Source organism: Odocoileus virginianus, chromosome 20, assembly GCF_023699985.2.
Source record: "Odocoileus virginianus isolate 20LAN1187 ecotype Illinois chromosome 20, Ovbor_1.2, whole genome shotgun sequence".
In the NCBI taxonomy this organism is placed as follows: Eukaryota; Metazoa; Chordata; class Mammalia; order Artiodactyla; family Cervidae; genus Odocoileus; species Odocoileus virginianus.
Window position 1 is genome coordinate 16,505,177 of NC_069693.1, and position 18,014 is coordinate 16,523,190.

The 18,014-nt window shown below is 44.4% G+C and overlaps 2 protein-coding genes and 1 pseudogene across 8 annotated transcripts in view; 1 reads left to right on the plus strand and 2 right to left on the minus strand.

The window, feature by feature from the left end:
* WTIP (WT1 interacting protein) overlaps positions 1-1,392 on the minus strand; it is a 56,555-nt gene extending 55,163 nt beyond the window's left edge. Inside the window, exon 1 of one of the 5 annotated variants that reach the window (XM_070450982.1) lies at positions 90-1,219. In XM_070450982.1, the coding sequence (XP_070307083.1) occupies positions 90-762 (673 nt within the window). In that variant the 5' untranslated portion in view covers positions 763-1,219. Of the gene's footprint in view, positions 1-89 lie in introns of all 5 variants that reach the window. The other 4 variants (XM_070450981.1, XM_070450984.1, XM_020897718.2 and 1 more) reach the window with 4 other exon arrangements.
* A 1,440-nt stretch (positions 1,393-2,832) lies between these two features.
* On the plus strand, positions 2,833-3,273 carry LOC110139706 (large ribosomal subunit protein eL30 pseudogene; annotated as a pseudogene).
* Positions 3,274-7,299: 4,026 nt separating this feature from the next.
* The window catches only part of UBA2 (ubiquitin like modifier activating enzyme 2), a 30,678-nt gene continuing 19,963 nt past the window's right edge, over positions 7,300-18,014 (minus strand). For 2 of the 3 annotated variants that reach the window (XM_020897720.2, XM_070450988.1), the window contains 5 exons: positions 17,753-17,908; positions 16,379-16,475; positions 13,558-13,663; positions 11,904-12,040; positions 7,300-10,210 (listed from right to left, as the gene is read on the minus strand). In XM_020897720.2, coding sequence (XP_020753379.1) covers positions 10,029-10,210; positions 11,904-12,040; positions 13,558-13,663; positions 16,379-16,475; positions 17,753-17,908 — 678 coding nt within the window. In that variant the 3' untranslated portion in view covers positions 7,300-10,028. Of the gene's footprint in view, positions 10,211-10,578; positions 10,641-11,903; positions 12,041-13,557; positions 13,664-16,378; positions 16,476-17,752; positions 17,909-18,014 lie in introns of all 3 variants that reach the window. The other variant, XR_011482146.1, reaches the window with a different exon arrangement.

Consider the following 18,014-nt stretch of genomic DNA (forward strand, 5'->3'; position numbering starts at 1 on the left):
CGCCTACCCGGAGGCCGTCCTCGACCCCCGACGAGGAGAGCGGAGGCCCGGGGCCCAGGCGCGCGGGAGGCGCGGCCGAGCTCGCTCACCGAAGTAGTCCCGCGCCGTGCGCGCCTCCAGCGCCCGCTCCAGCTCTCGGGTCAGCGCCTCCAGCCGCCGCTCCGCCGCGCTCGGGCCGCCCTCCCGGCCCGGGGGCAGCTGGAGCGAAGGCAGAGCGAAAGGGGCCGGCCCGGCGGGCTCCGGGGAGCGAGCCGGCGCGGGACAGGCGCTGGGCAGGAGCAGGTCCGGGTAGGCGCCAGCCGAGCCGCGGGAGCCGAGGCTGGACACGCTGGAGCGGGCGCTGCCCACCGACGGCGGCCCGGGGCCCGCGCGCGGGTCCGAGCGGCCCGAGCGCGGGCTGCCGTGGCGCTGGTCGTAGCCGAGACTGATGCCGCTGGAGCGGGCGCTGCCGCTGCCGCCGCCGCCGTCGGAACCCGCCAGGCTGGCCCGTGGGCTGCCCGCCGGCTGCGCGCTGAGCTCTGGGGCCGCCGCGCGCCGCGGGCCTCGCTCCCCGCGGCTCAGTCCGTCCACCCCGGCCTCGGGGCCACCGCCGCCGCCGCCCTGCCCCCTGCGGCCCAACGCCTGGGCCGCTTCGTCTGCCGGCCCGGGCCGCGGCCCCCGCCGACCCCGGCCCGGAGAGTCGCCGCCCGGCTCCAGCTCCCGCAGGGCCAGCCCGGCCAGGAGCAGAGCCGCCTCGTCCGCGGCCGCCCGGGAGCGCTGCATGGCCCGGCCCGCCGGCCCCGGCGCGTCACCTCCGCCTCCGCTTCCCGCCGCCGCTCCGGCCGCGCCGCCGCATCGTCCGCCCGAAGCCCGGAGCCCGCCCCGGGACCCCTGGGCGCGGGGCGGGGCGGGGCCGGCGCCGGGCCCGGGGTCGCTCCGCCGGCCACGCGCGGTCCGGGGGCCGCGGCGCTTCGCTCGGTGGCGCGCGCGGCGGAGGAATGTGCGCTCGGAGGCGCCGGGCCGCTTCCCCTCCTCCCCGCGGCCGTGCGGGGGGCGGAGGGACTCCTTTGTGGGGGCAGGAATGCGAGGAAGGAGACGGCGCTGCGGCCTCTGGAATGTGGGGGGAGTGGCGGCGGCGGAGCCGCGTTGTCCGCGCTTCGCCCGGAGCTCGGAGGGGCGCGGGGGCTGGGCTGGGCCGCCGGGCCGTGCGGCTTGGAGCTGGCCCTCGAGTGAAGGAGCGGCCAACTGTGTGTGGCGCCGCGGGGAGGGCCCGGCCTCCTTCGTGCGCCCCGACCGTCGGGCCGCTGGAAAGGTCCAGTATTCCAGCGGGCTGAGCAAGAGGCGGCTCCCCCAGTCCAGGCCAGAGAAATATGAGCAGTTGACAGACGTTTCCCACATCCTCCCCCATCTTATTTTCCAGCGCCGCCACGGTTTCAAGCGCTGGGCCGGACAAGTTTGGCCTTAGGCAGAAGCACTGCACCCGCCCACCTCAGGACACTGGAGACCACTGCGCGTCTCTGGCATTTGCGCCCGCAGCATCCCGCCTGACTTGACCCCGAGACCCCAGCCCCTCCCAGGGCCGAGCGGCTGCGCACCGGTTCCGGGTGTCCCCACCTGCTTGATAGGGAAGGCGCCTTGTACTAGGAGTTGCGGCTGGCTGGATGGAGACTGGTCTCCAAACCTGGTTACAGGGCACAAGCGCCCAAGGCCAGACGAGGCCGGAAACAGGCCTCAGGCTAAGCCACTGGGCGGGGAAGCCTCAGTTGTGACCCAAGGTTCAGTCACCAAGACGTGTGAGGACTCCTCCTTTCTCCAGCACCTGCCCAGCGTGAGACACCAAGGAGATGCTACTTCTGAAAGCACATCCTGGGACCGGATGCGGCCTTGGGGGGGCGGTGGGGGAGGGGAAGGAGAGATGACTAGGGCTTTGTCCCCCAAAACACAAGCTACAAAGTCCTTGTCACACATTTGAAACAGCTTGTAGGGAAGAAAAGCAAACCATTATCTGTCAGGACCTGATGGATCCCGGAAAACAGCTAGAGTGGAAGAGTTCTCTTACTTCCAGGGGCTTCATTCCTCAGAGAATTCCAGAAAGGCAACTGCAGTGCTTCGGGGAACAGGGAGAGTGGGTAGGGACTGACCAGGGACTGGCGTAGGCTGGCCAGGGTGTCTGGCCTCAACGTTGCTGAGAAGCTGGCTGTGGCCCGTTCTCAGCTGGCAGGGGAGCAGTGTCTGACCCAGCTACTCCTCCCTCCTTCCACCTCTCAGAGCTGGGAGAATTCCAGCCCCTACTGCCCAGGCTGGGTGGCAGGGAGGCACAGGTAGGGGCAAGCCCTTTGTGGGGAGCAAAAAATCCAGAGGAGCATTCTGGTGAAAAATGATCTTCCACTCTGCGAAAGGAAAATAGTCAACAATAAGGTATCCTATTCCACTGATCACATTATCTACCACCTAAAAATAGAAATATTGGCAAGACTGTGGGGAAATGTGTGTATTTTACTGGTAATGAGTGTTAAGCTGATACCTCCTGTCAAAAGAGCAATTTGGTGTTAACATCCTCACAAACAAAAACATTCTTGAAAGCAGTAATGCTCCAAGAATCTATTTCGGGCAAGTAGTCCCAACAGCAGATGACAGTGTAGGCACAACTGTTTATCACGTCATTTATGTAATCTATACAGTCCTAGAATCTCCAGCCTTTGGAGCTCAGAGGGTGCTCTCTGCCCTCCAAGGTAACTTAAATTCCACCCTTATCTGCTCACTTAGAGCTTTCCATATTTAAATAATATATTGGAGTCCAGGGTTGGCTAAAGGACTTTCTTACTCAAATAGATAGATGACAATAACCACCGACACACTGGAACAGAAACAACCTAAAATATGTTTGCTTTCTGGCAATCTTGGTTTGGCAGCTGTTCTTGGCTGGGGGACATCCCACATCTAAGACAGGAAGCTGGTGGCAGCAAAGATGAAAAAGTTGCTGGAGTCAGTCCACTCTAGGCTCCTAATCATTATGAAAAGTGCAAAGTACTGCTGGGGTACAAGCCAACTCTGAAAATGATCAGACAAGGCAGAACAAAACCAGATATCCTCCACAATGTCTGCCCAGCCTTGAGGAAATCTGAAATAGAGACCTACACCTGTTGGCCAAAATTGGTGTCCATCACTACTGCAGTGGCAATAATACTGAATTGAACAGAACAGGTAGAAAATATTACAGAGTTCTAACAGTGGCTATCATTATTCTAAGTGATCCTGTTTAGAAACATACCAAAACAGACTGGTGAAAAGTAAATCACACAAAATTATTCTTTAATTGGCCAGAACCTGTTTAAATCAATATTCACTGTTCAACATTAAAGTACTTCCATGAAGTGGAAAATTCACTATTTTAAATACCTTTAAAATATTTGATGCTGTGGGGAATCCTATCATCATACCACAAAGTGGATACAAAGTAGAATTTGAAATTGTATGCTCTCATTTATACATTAAGTGAATGTGTCCCAGACCTCATCTTCCTTTGTATGCTCACTAAAGGTGTGTCTATCCCAGTTAGCAGGCTCTTTCTGCCTGAGAAGTGAAGGGCCCCTGATATATAGCATTTGCCAATAACACCATGGTCAATCTTATTTTTTTATTTAAATAAATTTTTCCTCTGAACCCAGAATGTGGGCTCTTAACTTGCCAACCAGGGTTCTAACCCCCATCCTCTGCAGTGTAAGTGAGGAGTCCACTAGACCACTAGGGAAGTCTTTCACTAGGGTCAATTTTATTTATTTTTTAAAATATTTATTTTTGGCTGCATCGGGTATTGGTTGCCCTATGGCATGTAGGATCTTAGTTTCCTGAACAGGGATCAAACCTACATCTCCTGCGTTGGAAGGCAGATTCTTAACTACTGGACCATAAGGGAAGTCCCCCCATGATCAACTTTTAAACTGACAATATCCTGTCATTAAACAGAGTTGGAAAGAAATGGGTATAATCAGCTCTTGAAAGCTAGAATGAGCTGGCTCCAATGACTACTGCCTGCATCCCACTGTTGGAAGAGTTTCACAATAGAACTGCTGGGTCTCTGATTCTATCATTCTTCCAAGTTAACTAGAATCTTCTGTCAAGACAAACCAACAACACTCAGAAGGCTAGAACAGGACATGTTCAATCTAGTCTCACACCAAATCCTGAGCCATCTTTTTTTCTAAGGCTGATCCTATCCAAACTGTCTACACTAACAGTGATTTTTTTTTTTTAAACAGATCCCATTATCTCTCCTTGTAGTCTAGCTTCCATAAGATCCCCTTATCTGTCTGTAGTGTCTGTATTTTCTGGACGACAAGGGCTTCCCTGGTGGCTCAGATGGTAAAGAATCCTCCTGCAGTGCAGGAGACTTGGTTCCATCCCTGGTTTGGGAAGATCCCCTGGAGAAGGAAATGGCAACCCGCTCCAGTATTCTTGCCTGGAGAATCCCCATGGACAGAGGAGCTTGGCAGGCTACAGTTCATGGGGTCACAAAGAGTCGGACATGACTGAGTGACTAAGAACGGCACAATTATGGTCACAATTCAGGAGTTTTCTGTCTTGGGACACATTCAGATGTCAATCAAATGTGGACTAAGAAACTTGAGTTACGAGGGAAGGGGATGGCATGCAATCAAACACCACATCTAAGAATCACTGGGATCCACATTTCTTTCCCTCCCCTCAGCTTGCAGCAGTCTACCTTTATAAAATAAGTTTTCCTGGGGAGAGCAGAATCTTTCACCTAAAGCACACATGGACCCTTCCCAGCTCAGCACCTGTGTGCCAATCCTAAAAACACTGCACTAGACCCAAGGTGCATGTTCTGCTTAAGCCACTGTGAGGCAGTCCTCTGGGAGTTATGCCCAAAGGGATTTTTCCATCCCCTCTTTTCTGAGGTCCAACTTTTCCTACCAGATTGAGTCCACCAACTTCCCTTGGTCCTAGACACCCTTTAGGCTTCTCCAGGGGTACAGAAGTTTCAAAGCATTGATAAATAAAGCCATGGACAGCTGGTTTCCCAACCTGAGAATTAGGGTTGGGACCTTATCCTGCATTCAAGAATGGCTATTTATGCATTAGCTTTACAGGGCAAAAACCTCAGTCAGTCTGCAGCTCCATGGGGAGGAGCTATTTGGGGATGCTACAGCTTTTGGAATCACACCGAGCATGAGGTTGGTGTTGATGACTTGCAGTACTGCTAGAAGCTGCCGCCGGGACCAACTGGAAAGCTTGGCAACACAGAGGATGTGGTCCTCCCACTACCTATTGCTACAGTAAGAAGTTAGGTTTTTGTGTACACCAGCCCTTAGTGTCTTACAACTTTCAAAGACTTCTATCAGACTGGCAAATTTGGCAAGGTTTTCCAAATGAAGCACAGTGCAAAGTAGGGATGCAATACATTTACTATCTGAATCTCCAATACTTTGGCCACCTGATGCAAAGAGCAGACTCACTGGAAAAGACCCTGATGCTGGGAAAGATTGAAGGCAGAAGGGGACAACAGAGGATGAGATGGTTGGATGGCATCACCGACTAAATGGACAGGAGTTTGAGCAAGCTCCAGGAGTTGGTGAGGGACAAGGAAGACTGGTGTGATGCAGTCCATGGGGTCACAAAGAGTTGGTCACAACTGAGTGACTGAAAAACAAGGTTTATAAAATGAGTGAATGATGGTGTGCACAATCTTCTGAGACTGATCTTCTGAGAAAGAACTCTGGAAGATTTCTGAAGTAAATCCTGAGGAACTTCTTGGAGCATTATATATTCTAGTATTGATATAATCTTTCCTCAGTCTTTCCCTGTGTAGTAAGTTATCATTTGTTGCAAGATTTAAGGCTGTTAAAACTGTTATAGGGAATTCCCTGGCAGTCCAATGGTGAGGACTCCGTGCTTTAACTGCTGAGGGTCTTGGTTCAGTCTATGGTTGGGGAGCTAAGATGACACAAGCTGCATGGTGTTGCCAAAACAAAAACACTTTTATGAGATACATTTAGCAAAACTTCCAAAAAATGTTACCAGGAAATAACTGTCTTAAGAAATATAAGCAAGCACACAGTAGCCTCAGAAACCCGTAGTTCAACCCAGTTGTTTATTTAGTGAAGCAGTTCAAACATTTTTGGCTAGAATTTAAATTACATGCAGGAAAAACAAAAAAAGTTCCTTCTGTATGCAGAAAGCAAATAATGTATTCCCAGTATGAAAGGGTCTATAAAAATGTTTCGCTAAATATATCTTGCAAGACAGTCAAATGGATTCTGGTCCTTAGCTACACTACTTTATGAAGGAAATGGGAGTTCTTCACCACATCTGCAAGCCACAATGACTAGAAACACGTGCCAACATTTCTTCTTCCCTGATTTCTCTGTGTTTTTAAGTTTTTGCTTTTTATTACAAGAGGTGTAAGTCTGCCTATGTTCCTGGGTCATAGGAAACAATGGGAACAATGATGGGGAAAAACAATGTAAACAGTGACAGACTTTTATTGTTTTGGACTCCAAAATCACTGCAGATGGTGACTGCAGCCATGAAATTAAGACGCTTGCTCCTTGGAAGAAAAGTTATGACCAACATAGACGGCACATTAAAAAGCAGAGACATTACTTTGCCGACAAAGGCCCGTCTAGTCAAAGTTATGGTTTTTCCAGTAGTCGTGTATGGATGTGAGAGTTGGACTATAAAGAAAGTTGAGCACCAAAGAACTGATGCTTTTGAACTCTGGTGTTGGAGAAGACTCTTGAGACTTCCTTGGCCTGAAAGATCAAACCAGTCAATCCTAAAGAAAATCAACCCTGAATATTCACTGGAAGGACTGATGCTGAAGCTGAAACTCCAATACTTTGGCCACCTGATGTGGAAGAACTGACTCAATGGAAAAGACCTTGATGCTGGGAAAGACTGAAGGCAGAAGGGGACAGCAAAGGATGAGATGGTTGGATGGCTAACTGAACTGGGTCATAGAGCAAGTCCACTTCAGACATATGTGCCACCAATGGGCGAGTTTCGGGAACATCGATCACGAACCAAGTGTGTTCTGGCAGCTTCCAAGTGGACCACTAATCTACTAGAAGCAACTAGGTCCCTTGACTTTCCTAGAGGATCAAAGCAAAGAGACTTCTTCCAAGTCACAGCCTAGCAATAAGGATGAGTAAAGCTGAGTTTATCAATGCCAACCCAGGAACTGCTGTAACACTTTCTCATTCCAACTGGCATTTTTAATAATCTTTATTACTTTTCTGATTCCAATCACAGGATATATACTCAGTACAAAACTTAAAAAAAGTCACAGAGGCACTAAAGGAAAATACAAAATATATCTCCACTTTTATTAAAGTTCTCAGAGAAAAGTTAGATGGCACAATAAACAATATATATAGGCTCCACTGAAATCCAATGTTAATTTTGTTTTTCTTCCTGTATTTTTTATTTTGCTGAGCCATTTAGAAGCTGTAGGTATTGTGAGCTTCATCTCTAATCTCTCTCAAGGACAATGGCCTACATAACTACAAGAACAATATCACAGCTAAGAAATCCATTATCACCCAATTTGTTCCATTTTCAAATTTCCAATTGTCACAAGAATCATTTTACACTTGAGTTCTAGAATGTCATACATTCTATATTCACCCAATTATTTCCCCTTAATGTGTAACTCGCTTCTCTACTCCTCTGCTTTCTGTTGGTTGGAAGTCTAGATGTTAAATTCAAGTTACCTTTTTGGGGTGGGGAGGGGCCTAGGTGTTGGATCCTTCAAATCATCATCTCCTATCAGGAAGCACACACCAGGCTGTCCCATTAGTGATGCCTGGTTTGATCACTTGATTACAATGATGACAGATCAGTCTATTGTCAAGACAAAGAGCTTTACACTTTTCAAGTTTATATAGCAACATCTGAGCACTCCACAAAGATTCTGCTCCTTAGTAGCCTTTTAGGTTTTGCATCCACTGATGATTTTTGACTGATCAGTTATTCCGTTAATGGTTCAGGCTCTCATTAAAACACCGAATCCTTTCGTGGTACCTGCCAAGTATGCAGCATGATCTTTGGGAGAAGGGACTGTCTAGGTAAACTTGAGTCACCAGACTGCTCCCAATGAGGCTGGAATATGGTTTGTCAGACTGTTCCAGGCTGGAGCTGCTGGGGAAACATGCTTGTTGAGCCTTGCTTCCAGCTCCATAAACTGAGAACACTCACCTGGGAAAACCATGAATACAAAGGCCAGATCTAAAGTACCTCCACACTCTAGGGACACAGTGGCAGTTTGGATCTTAGTCTAGTTAAACAAGACCACTGTGGTCAGGCCTGCTTTGCTGATAAACCCAGATTTTATAAAAACAGAAACTGCTGGAAAAGTAATAGTAGAGTTGCTGCAAAACTGAAAACCGCTGCCAAGAGAGAAACACATTCTACAAATCACACTGGCATTTAATGCCACTATACATTCACATAATAAAAAAAAAAGAACATAAACAAAATGCTGGAAATACACTGTTGATAACTGTGTCGAAAAAGGCAGGGTGGATAAGGTATTAAGGAATGGGGAGACTTCCAAAATTCAAATTTTCTCGAGAACTCTTCAGATTTCAAAATTTCAAGACCAGAGATAACCATCAGTGACCAACTAGTTAACCAAAATCTGCTTCTGAGAGGGTATTTCAGGATATTCCACTTTTATCTGTAACACAGTTCTGTAATTTCAAAAAAATTTTTTTCTGGAGGAAAATGAAACCTTCGTAAGCTGGATGGCAGAGTAAGAATTACACAACGGGGAACAACATAATGAATTACCAAGTTGAAATTTCATTGACTGTGGCCAAAAACACCAAGGCAGAGGTACAGAACAGGGAAAACAGCTTCATGGGTTTCTGTTATTTGAAAACTCCAGGCACATCTGCAGGAGAGCAGCCTAGGGGCCAAGGCGTTCGGAGGTCCAGGAGATGTGAGTGCTGATCCATCGCATCGGCCTGGCCTGGCCACCATGTGCTGGTCAGAGTTGGGCCCAGAAGGATACATGCAAGAAGGGCCTTGGATGACCTGGGGACACCCAGAGTGGAGGAGACTTGCCATGTGGAATCTCAAATCCACGATTCCAAGTTACTGGGGCTGAGCAAAGATCACTTGAATGTTCTCAACAGAAGGCCAACAGTTTACAATCATTTAAAAAGCAACATGCCTTTAAAAGCTAGCTGTCTTTTTTAAAAGTACTCATCTGTGGTAAACAGTACTCATCTATGGTAATCCATTTCTGAGTTAATTTTCTAAAAGGAAAGAATATAGTATGCCTGCAGCAAATACAATGTATAAACCCAGTAAGGCAGCAGAAACATGAACTGTGCAGGCATGTATAACAAGTATGCAGATGTCATTTATTTGGTCCGCAAGTACAGTATAGTTGTATTTGAGTTTTACAAAACATCAAATATAAATAACCTGAAACTGTAACAATACACAAAAATTGGCTTCTTACACAGACATACCAGGCAGTACAAGCTGAAAACTTGAGTAAATTAACAACTGTTTTACATTAATATACATAGTGCCAGTTAACATTTAAAAACAAGTTTCAATGCATAGCACTTGATACTTCTTTGAATCTGTTTCAGTAAGTTAAGAGTATGAAAATGGTTAGATCTAGGCTAAAAATAATTCTTCTTCTAACCAAAAATAAAGGCATAATATTTATAACCAGGTATCAACTTTACTAAACCACAATATTTTAAAACTGTTAAATGATACCTAAGGGTATTTACATTAAAAAGGCAACATGCATTGTGTTGTTTCATCTCATGGACTGGTTATGCACATACTTTGTTCAAAGGGTTTTAAAACTATATTCCTACTTTCAATACAGCATACTGCAATGTTTCTAATAGTTCTAGCAAAATGAATGCTTTCAAAGGGAGCAGAATCATCTTCAAGTCACTGGTGTCAATTTTTTCCCTTTGGAACAAAGGACATAACAAATAACCTGGTTCTGCCCAGAAGGCCTTAACGGAGTAAGAGGTTCTGTTCAGAGGCATTTCTGTTCAATCTAATGCTATAACCTCATCAAGCTCCTCTGTCTGCTCTATGCGTGACCTTTTCGCACTGACACTCTCTTTCTCATCTAGCTTCCTCTTGCGACTTCTTTCGTCTTCACTGACATCAGCATTATTTGAGGGACCTTCTTCATCCGAATCAACTATGAGCACATCATCTTGCTCTTGTGCTTATTTCAGAAAAAAAGGGAAAAAAATGGTTAAAAGTGGGGGGCGACTAGAAGCTCACTAAAATTTTATGTACATGAAAAACTAACTCTTCTAACACACATCAAACTTCAGAATGACTACCCTTAGGGAACCCTCGCTTTATACATTACTTATTTCTGTACTGTTTCACTGTTTTCTGTTACAAGCACCTATTTCTTTCCTAATCAAAACAAAAAATTTTAACAAGCATTATATAATTCAGAGGAATGTTAGAGTTCCTTGTTTCTATTTCTCCAACAGAACAGGGGAGGGTGCATATCCTAATATTCGTAGAAGTGATAATAATAATAATAAACAACAACAATAACAACATATACATAGCACTTACAATGTGCCAGGAACTGTTCTGAGCACTTTGCATATACAACTCATTTAATCATCACAACCACCCTATAAAGAAGATAACATTATTATCCATTTTCCAGAAGAGGAAACGGAGGTACAGAGACTTGCCCAAGGTCACATAGTAGCAGAGGATGGGATCGATTCAAACCCACAAAGTGGGGCTCTACAGTGCATGCTCTTAACTTACACTATGGTTGGAATTGTTTCACCCACCCCCGACATTCCACTAAGTCAAAGGCACAGTACCTACCTTACTGCTAGTCTCCAAAACCTACCCACATAGTGGAACCATAAATGCACGCTGCAAATTATGATTTTTGGAAACTACCAGTCCTTTCCTCAAAATAGGATGACGAACCTTTCTATTTGGGCGGGGGGGGGGGGGGGTGCCCACGTGGAGGGGCGAAGGGTCATGAACCCATGGCCCACACACTCTATCTAGACCAGCAGTCTGAACCTCAACCTTTTTGGCACCAGGAACCAACTTCATGGTAGACAGTTTTTCCACAGATTGAAGGTGGGAGGGATGGTCTGGGGATGACTCAAGTGCATTACATGTATTGTGCACTTTATTTTGAATCTAATGCCACCACTGATCTAACAGGATACTGAGTTGATGGCCCAGAGGTTGGGCAACCCTCCTCTAGACGATCTCCAAGTTCATCTTCACAACGCTCGGAGAACATCAGAACCATAGAACCACCATATTCCAAAGAATACCAAAGACACAGGGTCAAAGAAATGAAAATAGAGAAGGAAAGAATTAGTTAACTTTTAGTTTCCTGACGCTAAAGAGTGAAGAGGTGTGTGTGTGTTTGGGGGGGGGGGGGGGTGGCACAGGTAGTAAACATTCACACTGGAGTACAATAAAGCACCAACACCGAAAACCCAGGAAACAAAGCTTCTGATACACTCTACCAAAGTCACACCGGTTCTGAGAAAACTGAAATGCTATACTTACCAAGCATCTGTTCACTCAAAATAGTCAGATGCACTGATTCCCTGTCCCAAAAACATGCATACAAAATCCAAAAGTACTACTACTCAGAATGAACAATCTTTATGCACTAGTAAATTGACATTTCCGGTTGTAAAAATAAAAAGTGTCCATTTTCTATAAAAATTTTACCCAGTCTTAAATATCTTCATGGGTTATACATTCAAAGTTCCATTAAAACAATGCCGAACCAACACACACCTCTAGTGTCCTGTGGGTAGTTCTACTTTATGGTCAATGTTCATAAGACAATCAGTTTGTTGTAAACAGTCCTGCTTAGTGGGTGACTGCTGGCTGGGGCTGTGACTCACCTGTGGATGTAGAAGGTTGAGCTCCGTCATCGCTGCCATTGGTTATGCTTTTGGCAGCATCTTCAGCTTGCTTGGGCCCCACTTTTTCTGGGGCATCACCAACAACTTCAAATTCAACATCCTTTCCTAGGTCTTCACTGTAAGAGAATCACGTACTATAACACCGAACCACTGCTGTGACTACTTACAAAAGCAAAGGCGTACCAGAGAGAAATTGTCCTCAAACCTCAAAAGGTGTATACTATATACACACCTTTTTTTTTGGCTTCTGATTTTCAAAGAGTTAAAAAAAAAAAAAAAGACTACATAATAGATTTTTATGTATTTGAAGCTATAATTCAAATGGTCAATAACACTGTCCTTTCAATTCAGGGAAAAGATTTTTAACTTTTATAGCTAAAGCAGAAAACTTAAGAGTCAAAAATTGTGAGGCCTGATGTAATTCTTAGGCATTCTTTCTTCAGCTATGTGAAAAGATTCTATACATGCTCTTCTGATCTTGACCAGAGTAATTTAGTGTTTAGGGGCAGAGTTACACGGCTTCTTGGTTTTCCCTCCATCTTCACAGGCAGCACCCTGCTTTTGTAATGAGTTCCCTAAAACACGTACAAAAATTTAATGCATGAAAGTCAAACAAAAGACTTACATGTTATAAGGGGGGTTCTGTTCCCAGAAAGCTAAAAGATATGATAAAAAAGACCCTAATCATGCCTCCTCTTTTAGACACCAACTGATATATTTCCATTTCATCGTACATGTCCTTCCACAACTGAACACAAGCACACCACTGACATCCAACTGGTGTGTAACCGAGGCCAGAGATCACAACCCAGCAAGACCTATCTCTGACTCACCTGTCTCATTTTATACTTTTATCAATAACCCACATTCAGTTTTTCCTGTCCTTTCCTGCTTTTTACAAACTAAGTATATATAATGTAATACTCTTGAACAATTATACAAGTTCTGAATATTTGGGTACAGATGGCAATACTGGCAAAACACGTGCTGCAGATGGCAGCCACTGCATTTGTTAGATATAACCTGAAGAAGTGAGCCAGGGTGAAACTTCGAGGTATCAATGAGCATGAACCAATCTTGTTCAACAGATGAGCACACCAAAATGGAGAACCATCTGGATTTAAACCGTGCTACATATGTACAAATATGCTATAATGCAAGCACTTTGGATACTTTTTAAAATAAAGTGGACAGGATATAAAATTAAAAAATGTGACTCAGGGATCTATATATGGTAATTTTTAATGCTCTCTTATTGTTACAGATCACAATGAAATATTTGTTTTATGGGAGCAATATTTCTTCCTTCTAACAAATCTCTAATAATTAAAATTTTTTATTCCAGTTCAACTATGAAAAGGAATGTGCCCCTGATTATAACTATTCACACACCTGCATTTCTACCCTCTCTAGGTCTTTCTGATCGGCTACCAATGATGAGTTACCCTCAAATATTTCTTCCTGGATTCTCAGATTCTTCTGTAGGTCGAACCTTAGGGAACTTAATGGCCATCTTGAGCACAGATATGGCGCAGTTTCCAACAAACAGTAGGATTTAAGGGTAAGAAAACATTTTCTTTCCACTTTATGTATTCAAATAACTTCTTACACTTAAAATATTAATAGTTCCTACCTATGAAGGATGTTGATCAATAAAGTGTAGTCCTGAAGGAAGTCATCTGCTTGAAGTCGGCTCCCATTTCTAATTCCAAATTCTGACAATTTCTTGTGGTTATTAGCTAAAAATTTTTTAAAGAAATTTAGATGCTTCAGTTATATCCCCATGAAGCAGTCAACCTTAGTTTTTACAAGATAAACCCCCTGCTATAAGATGAATTGTATCTCCCCAAAATTCACATGCTGAAATGTCTCAGAGTGTGACTGTACTTGGAGACAGTTTTTTTTTTTTTAAAGAGGCATTATGTTAAAATGAGGCTGTTGGGGAGGACCCTAATCCAATCTAATTGGTATCCTTAGAAGAAGCCAAGGAGAGGAGCCTCAGGAGAAACCAAACCCATCAACCACCCCTCCAACACCCTCGCTGGACACTTTCGTCTTAAGACTTCTAGCCTCTGGAACTAGGATAAATGTGTTATTTAAGTCACTTGCCTGTGTGTTTGGATGTGATGGCCCTAGTAATCTAGTTCACTAAAATATCAAGCACTTAGGAACTCAGCCCTGAAAACTCGGCTACCAAAACTACTTCAAGGAAACCAAACTGAGAAGTTCTGAGAAACTTCTCCCTTTGAAACCAAATTCATCTGGAACCCTACAGTAGTCAATGACAACTTTTAGAATTGTTCAAAATATACTCTATTTCTAAAAAGGTTATCCACAATATCAACCATCAACTTTTAGCCAATTTTACAAGTCAGTTATTAAATTGTAAACTTTATTTCAATAAATTTTTCAACATAAATTTTCTGCATTTCTCAATGGACAACCAGAGAGGTCCCCAAAAACTAATCACTCCAACTCAATTCTCTCTTCCACGTCATCTCTGCTAAACCTGAATAGCCCCAGGATGTAGCACACGATGCCAAACATCCACTAGCACTCAGTAAGCCTTTGCTACACGGATTAGAAATATTCCAGTGAAGAACAATCTCTCCAGTCCAACTTTTGTTGTTACCATCTCCTCCTACCTATTCTAGGGCCTTCCTGCCTTTAACCATCCTTTCTCTCCTGCATGTTCAAATGCTCAAGTTTCATTTACAAAACCACCTCCTCATTTAGCTCCCAATTTACACTCTCTCCTCACAATAATCAGTCTGCTTTACTGAGAATTTGCTCTTGCCTACAGACTGTATAGAATCTGTATAGCCACAGTGCCTGGCACATACAAAGTAAAATGTATTTTAAATTCTTAAATTCTGCTTATAATTTTTAAGTTTATGTTGTTTTCTACATAATCCAATGGCTTCCCTGGCAGCTCAGCTGGTAAAGAATCTACCTGCAATGCAGGAGATCCCAGTTTTGATTCCTGGGTTGGGAAGATCCCCTGAAGGAGGGCATGGCAAGCCACTCTAGTATTCTTGCCTAAAGAATCCATGGACAGAGGAGCGTGGTGGGCTACAGTCCATGGGGTCACAAAGAGTCGGACATGACTGAGCGACTAAGCACAGCACAACTGTCTTTTTTTTTCCTTCTTATTTTATACCTTTTCAGTCTACCTGGAATGTCTCTGGAGAACAGCTAATTTTCCATTTCCAAGCTCTTTCACACTCACTCAAATCCCACAGCCCAACATGTTCAAAAGGGAAATAGTCTCTGAGCAATTCTATCTGGGTGAATTAGCCTCACTTCTGAAGCCAGAGTCTTGGTAACAGTTCTGTCCAAATGTAACAATGCTACTCTTCCTCACCTGTGCTCTAAATTCAGACTCTGCAAATGTCAAATCTGTCACTTGCTTCTGAGTTAGTAAAAATCCCTCACTTCCATTAATTTTTTTCTAACTGGCTCCCCATCTCCACTGTCACACCCTTGCCTTACTCTCCTGCAGATTACACATTACGCCCCTGCTTAGACCCTGGAGGAAGCAGGAAATTGGCGGGGGGGAAGACAGACACACACACACACACACAACACACAAAATCCTCCAGCTGCACCACTGCTGCCAACCCCACAGCACCCCACCTTCCAGGAAACAAAACAGCTGGTCATTCCGAAAGCCCTTTGTATTGCTTTGTAAGTTCATGCCTTTGCAGATGCTGTTCATTCTGCCCAAATGCAGACTCTCCCCTCAGCTCTTCTTCAAGAACTGGCCCAGGAGTCCCCTCTCCTGTGATATGCCCCCCTTGCCCGGTTAACCCTCCCTTTACAAAGCTTAATTCAAACTCTGTACACCTTCTCTCTACAGTATTTCTCAGATGACACTAAATCTACTTGTTGCTAATCTCTCATCTCCTTCTAGGCTGTGAAGTACTTTAAGCCAGGGAATATTGTCTTATTTATCCTTGAATTACAAATATCTATGACTATGCCTGTAATACAGCACTCCAAAGGCTATTTGAATAAATGCTCTCTCACCCTCAATAGCACATGTATTCTGTGGAAAAGGGTCACATTTAAGCCACTCAGATTCTAGACCAGTTTCCATTTTTAAGGTCCTAGCCTTTAAAAGAGCTGGCTAGAACTAATGGGAGTATTTTTTTTTTTGGTGAAGACATATTTAACTAGACTTTTAATAAAAAATAGACTACTACCCAGCCAAAGCACGACCTCCAATTACTTATGACCCAATATCCCCAAATTTCTGGGCAAGGAACTATAGCCAAAAAGAATCCTGACACTCTCCAATAGGACAGATGAGGTGTGAGAACTTTTAAGTCCCTTCAGATTGACCAGTGTGATCCTCAGTACTGTATACAGTGAACGGAAAAACTAATGTGCACCCCTTCACTCAGGCAGTCTCCATTCAGATGAGAGTGAGTGAACAAAACAATGTACAATACCTTCTGTCTCTCCCTCTTCTGAAGATATTAGGATTGTTCCTTTTCCATCTTCAATTTGGACATCTGGTGCTACCATAGCAAATTTTTCTTTCACAATCTATAAGGAAAAAAAATTCAAAATATTAACATATGGAATTAAAACCCATAAATATCCTAGACTTCTTATAAAGGCTGTTAACTCTCTCCTTCCACTGGAATTCACCCAATTACCTCATGCCCACGTTCTATCCCATGTCTGACCACTAATAAAGATCAGGTAACACTTCTTCCAGATAGGGACTAAGAACTCTTGGCTGGCTCTTGGTATTTTGTCCTTCCCAGCAGATTGGGTACTAAGCTAGACACTTGACATATTTTACCTTAGTCTCTATTACAGCTCCATACTGGAAGATGTTTTATAGATGAAAAACTTCTCATCAATCTGATTCTCAGATAAATAAGTCTTCCCCTTCCCAAACTCCACCTCTTCCCAAGTTCCATATCCCCTTTGCAAATTCCAAGATGGATCAGGAGCAGTAATAGTAATACTATTAAATCTTACCTGATCCTAAACAAACAAACAACAGATAACACTCTAAAGGTCCAATTACACTCCCAATGCGTGGAATTACCTTTAGCTCCAGAATGAGTAGATACCAATTATAATCGTTTCTTTCCTAAGAAAGAACACAGAGCAACCACCCTCTGCTGGCCAACATACCAAGTCCAGCTCCTTCTCCATCCAAAACTAAGTTCAAATCAACCTGTCCAATGTAACCAGTTTTGGGAGAAAGGTCATTCATTCTCAAGCAGCCTTTAGGGCCACAAAGTCTACTCCTTCATGTTGAGAGGCATATAAACATGAAACACCACAATGTACACAATCAGAGGAACTATGTGAAGTGATTTCCAAAGTGAGAAGTGACACCCACTCAGGCCACTTGCTCTTTCCTAATTAAAAAAAATACTAGGAGGAACTGAAGGACCAGGCTACAGGACCAAACCATACCTTAACCATCCCTCTCACACCAAAGCTCTACAGGTGAATCCAAGTGTGCTAACAATGCATCTCCTTGGGGACTAGCTTAATACACCCTCACTAGAAACCTAAGGAACACAGGATTTGCTTGTAAAGATACTATGTTACCTATCTATGTACCACCTGTGGTCCACATTCTAGCCAAATACACCTATTCCTCTCTGGGATGTGAAGCACACATTCTCGAACCACAGAGAGAAAAGTCAACAGGACACAGATGGCAAAGGTACACACCTCAATAGTCAGGGTAACTATCTGGCTTTTAGTTTATCACAGTACACTGTAAAAGGCAAAAGGGGACTTGTTTTTTCCTTATAAACAGTTCCCTGTGGAAGAGAACCAGGCTCTACACTTACCTTATCTTGTAAGGTGAGAACGGTCACTTTATGAACATTCAGCCGCACAGTCACCTCTGGCTTGCTGGCACACACGTAACAGTTAGGGTTGGGAGCATCCAGCGCACAAGGCACAAGAAGCTTCTTTCTTGGGTTTGGTTGTTTATTCAAAAAGATCTTTGGGAAAAAAAAAAAAAAAAACCACAAGCAGAAATCTGAATTATAATTTTATATACCATAGAATATTCATTTAAATACTCCCTTCCAGATGGCAAAGGATAAG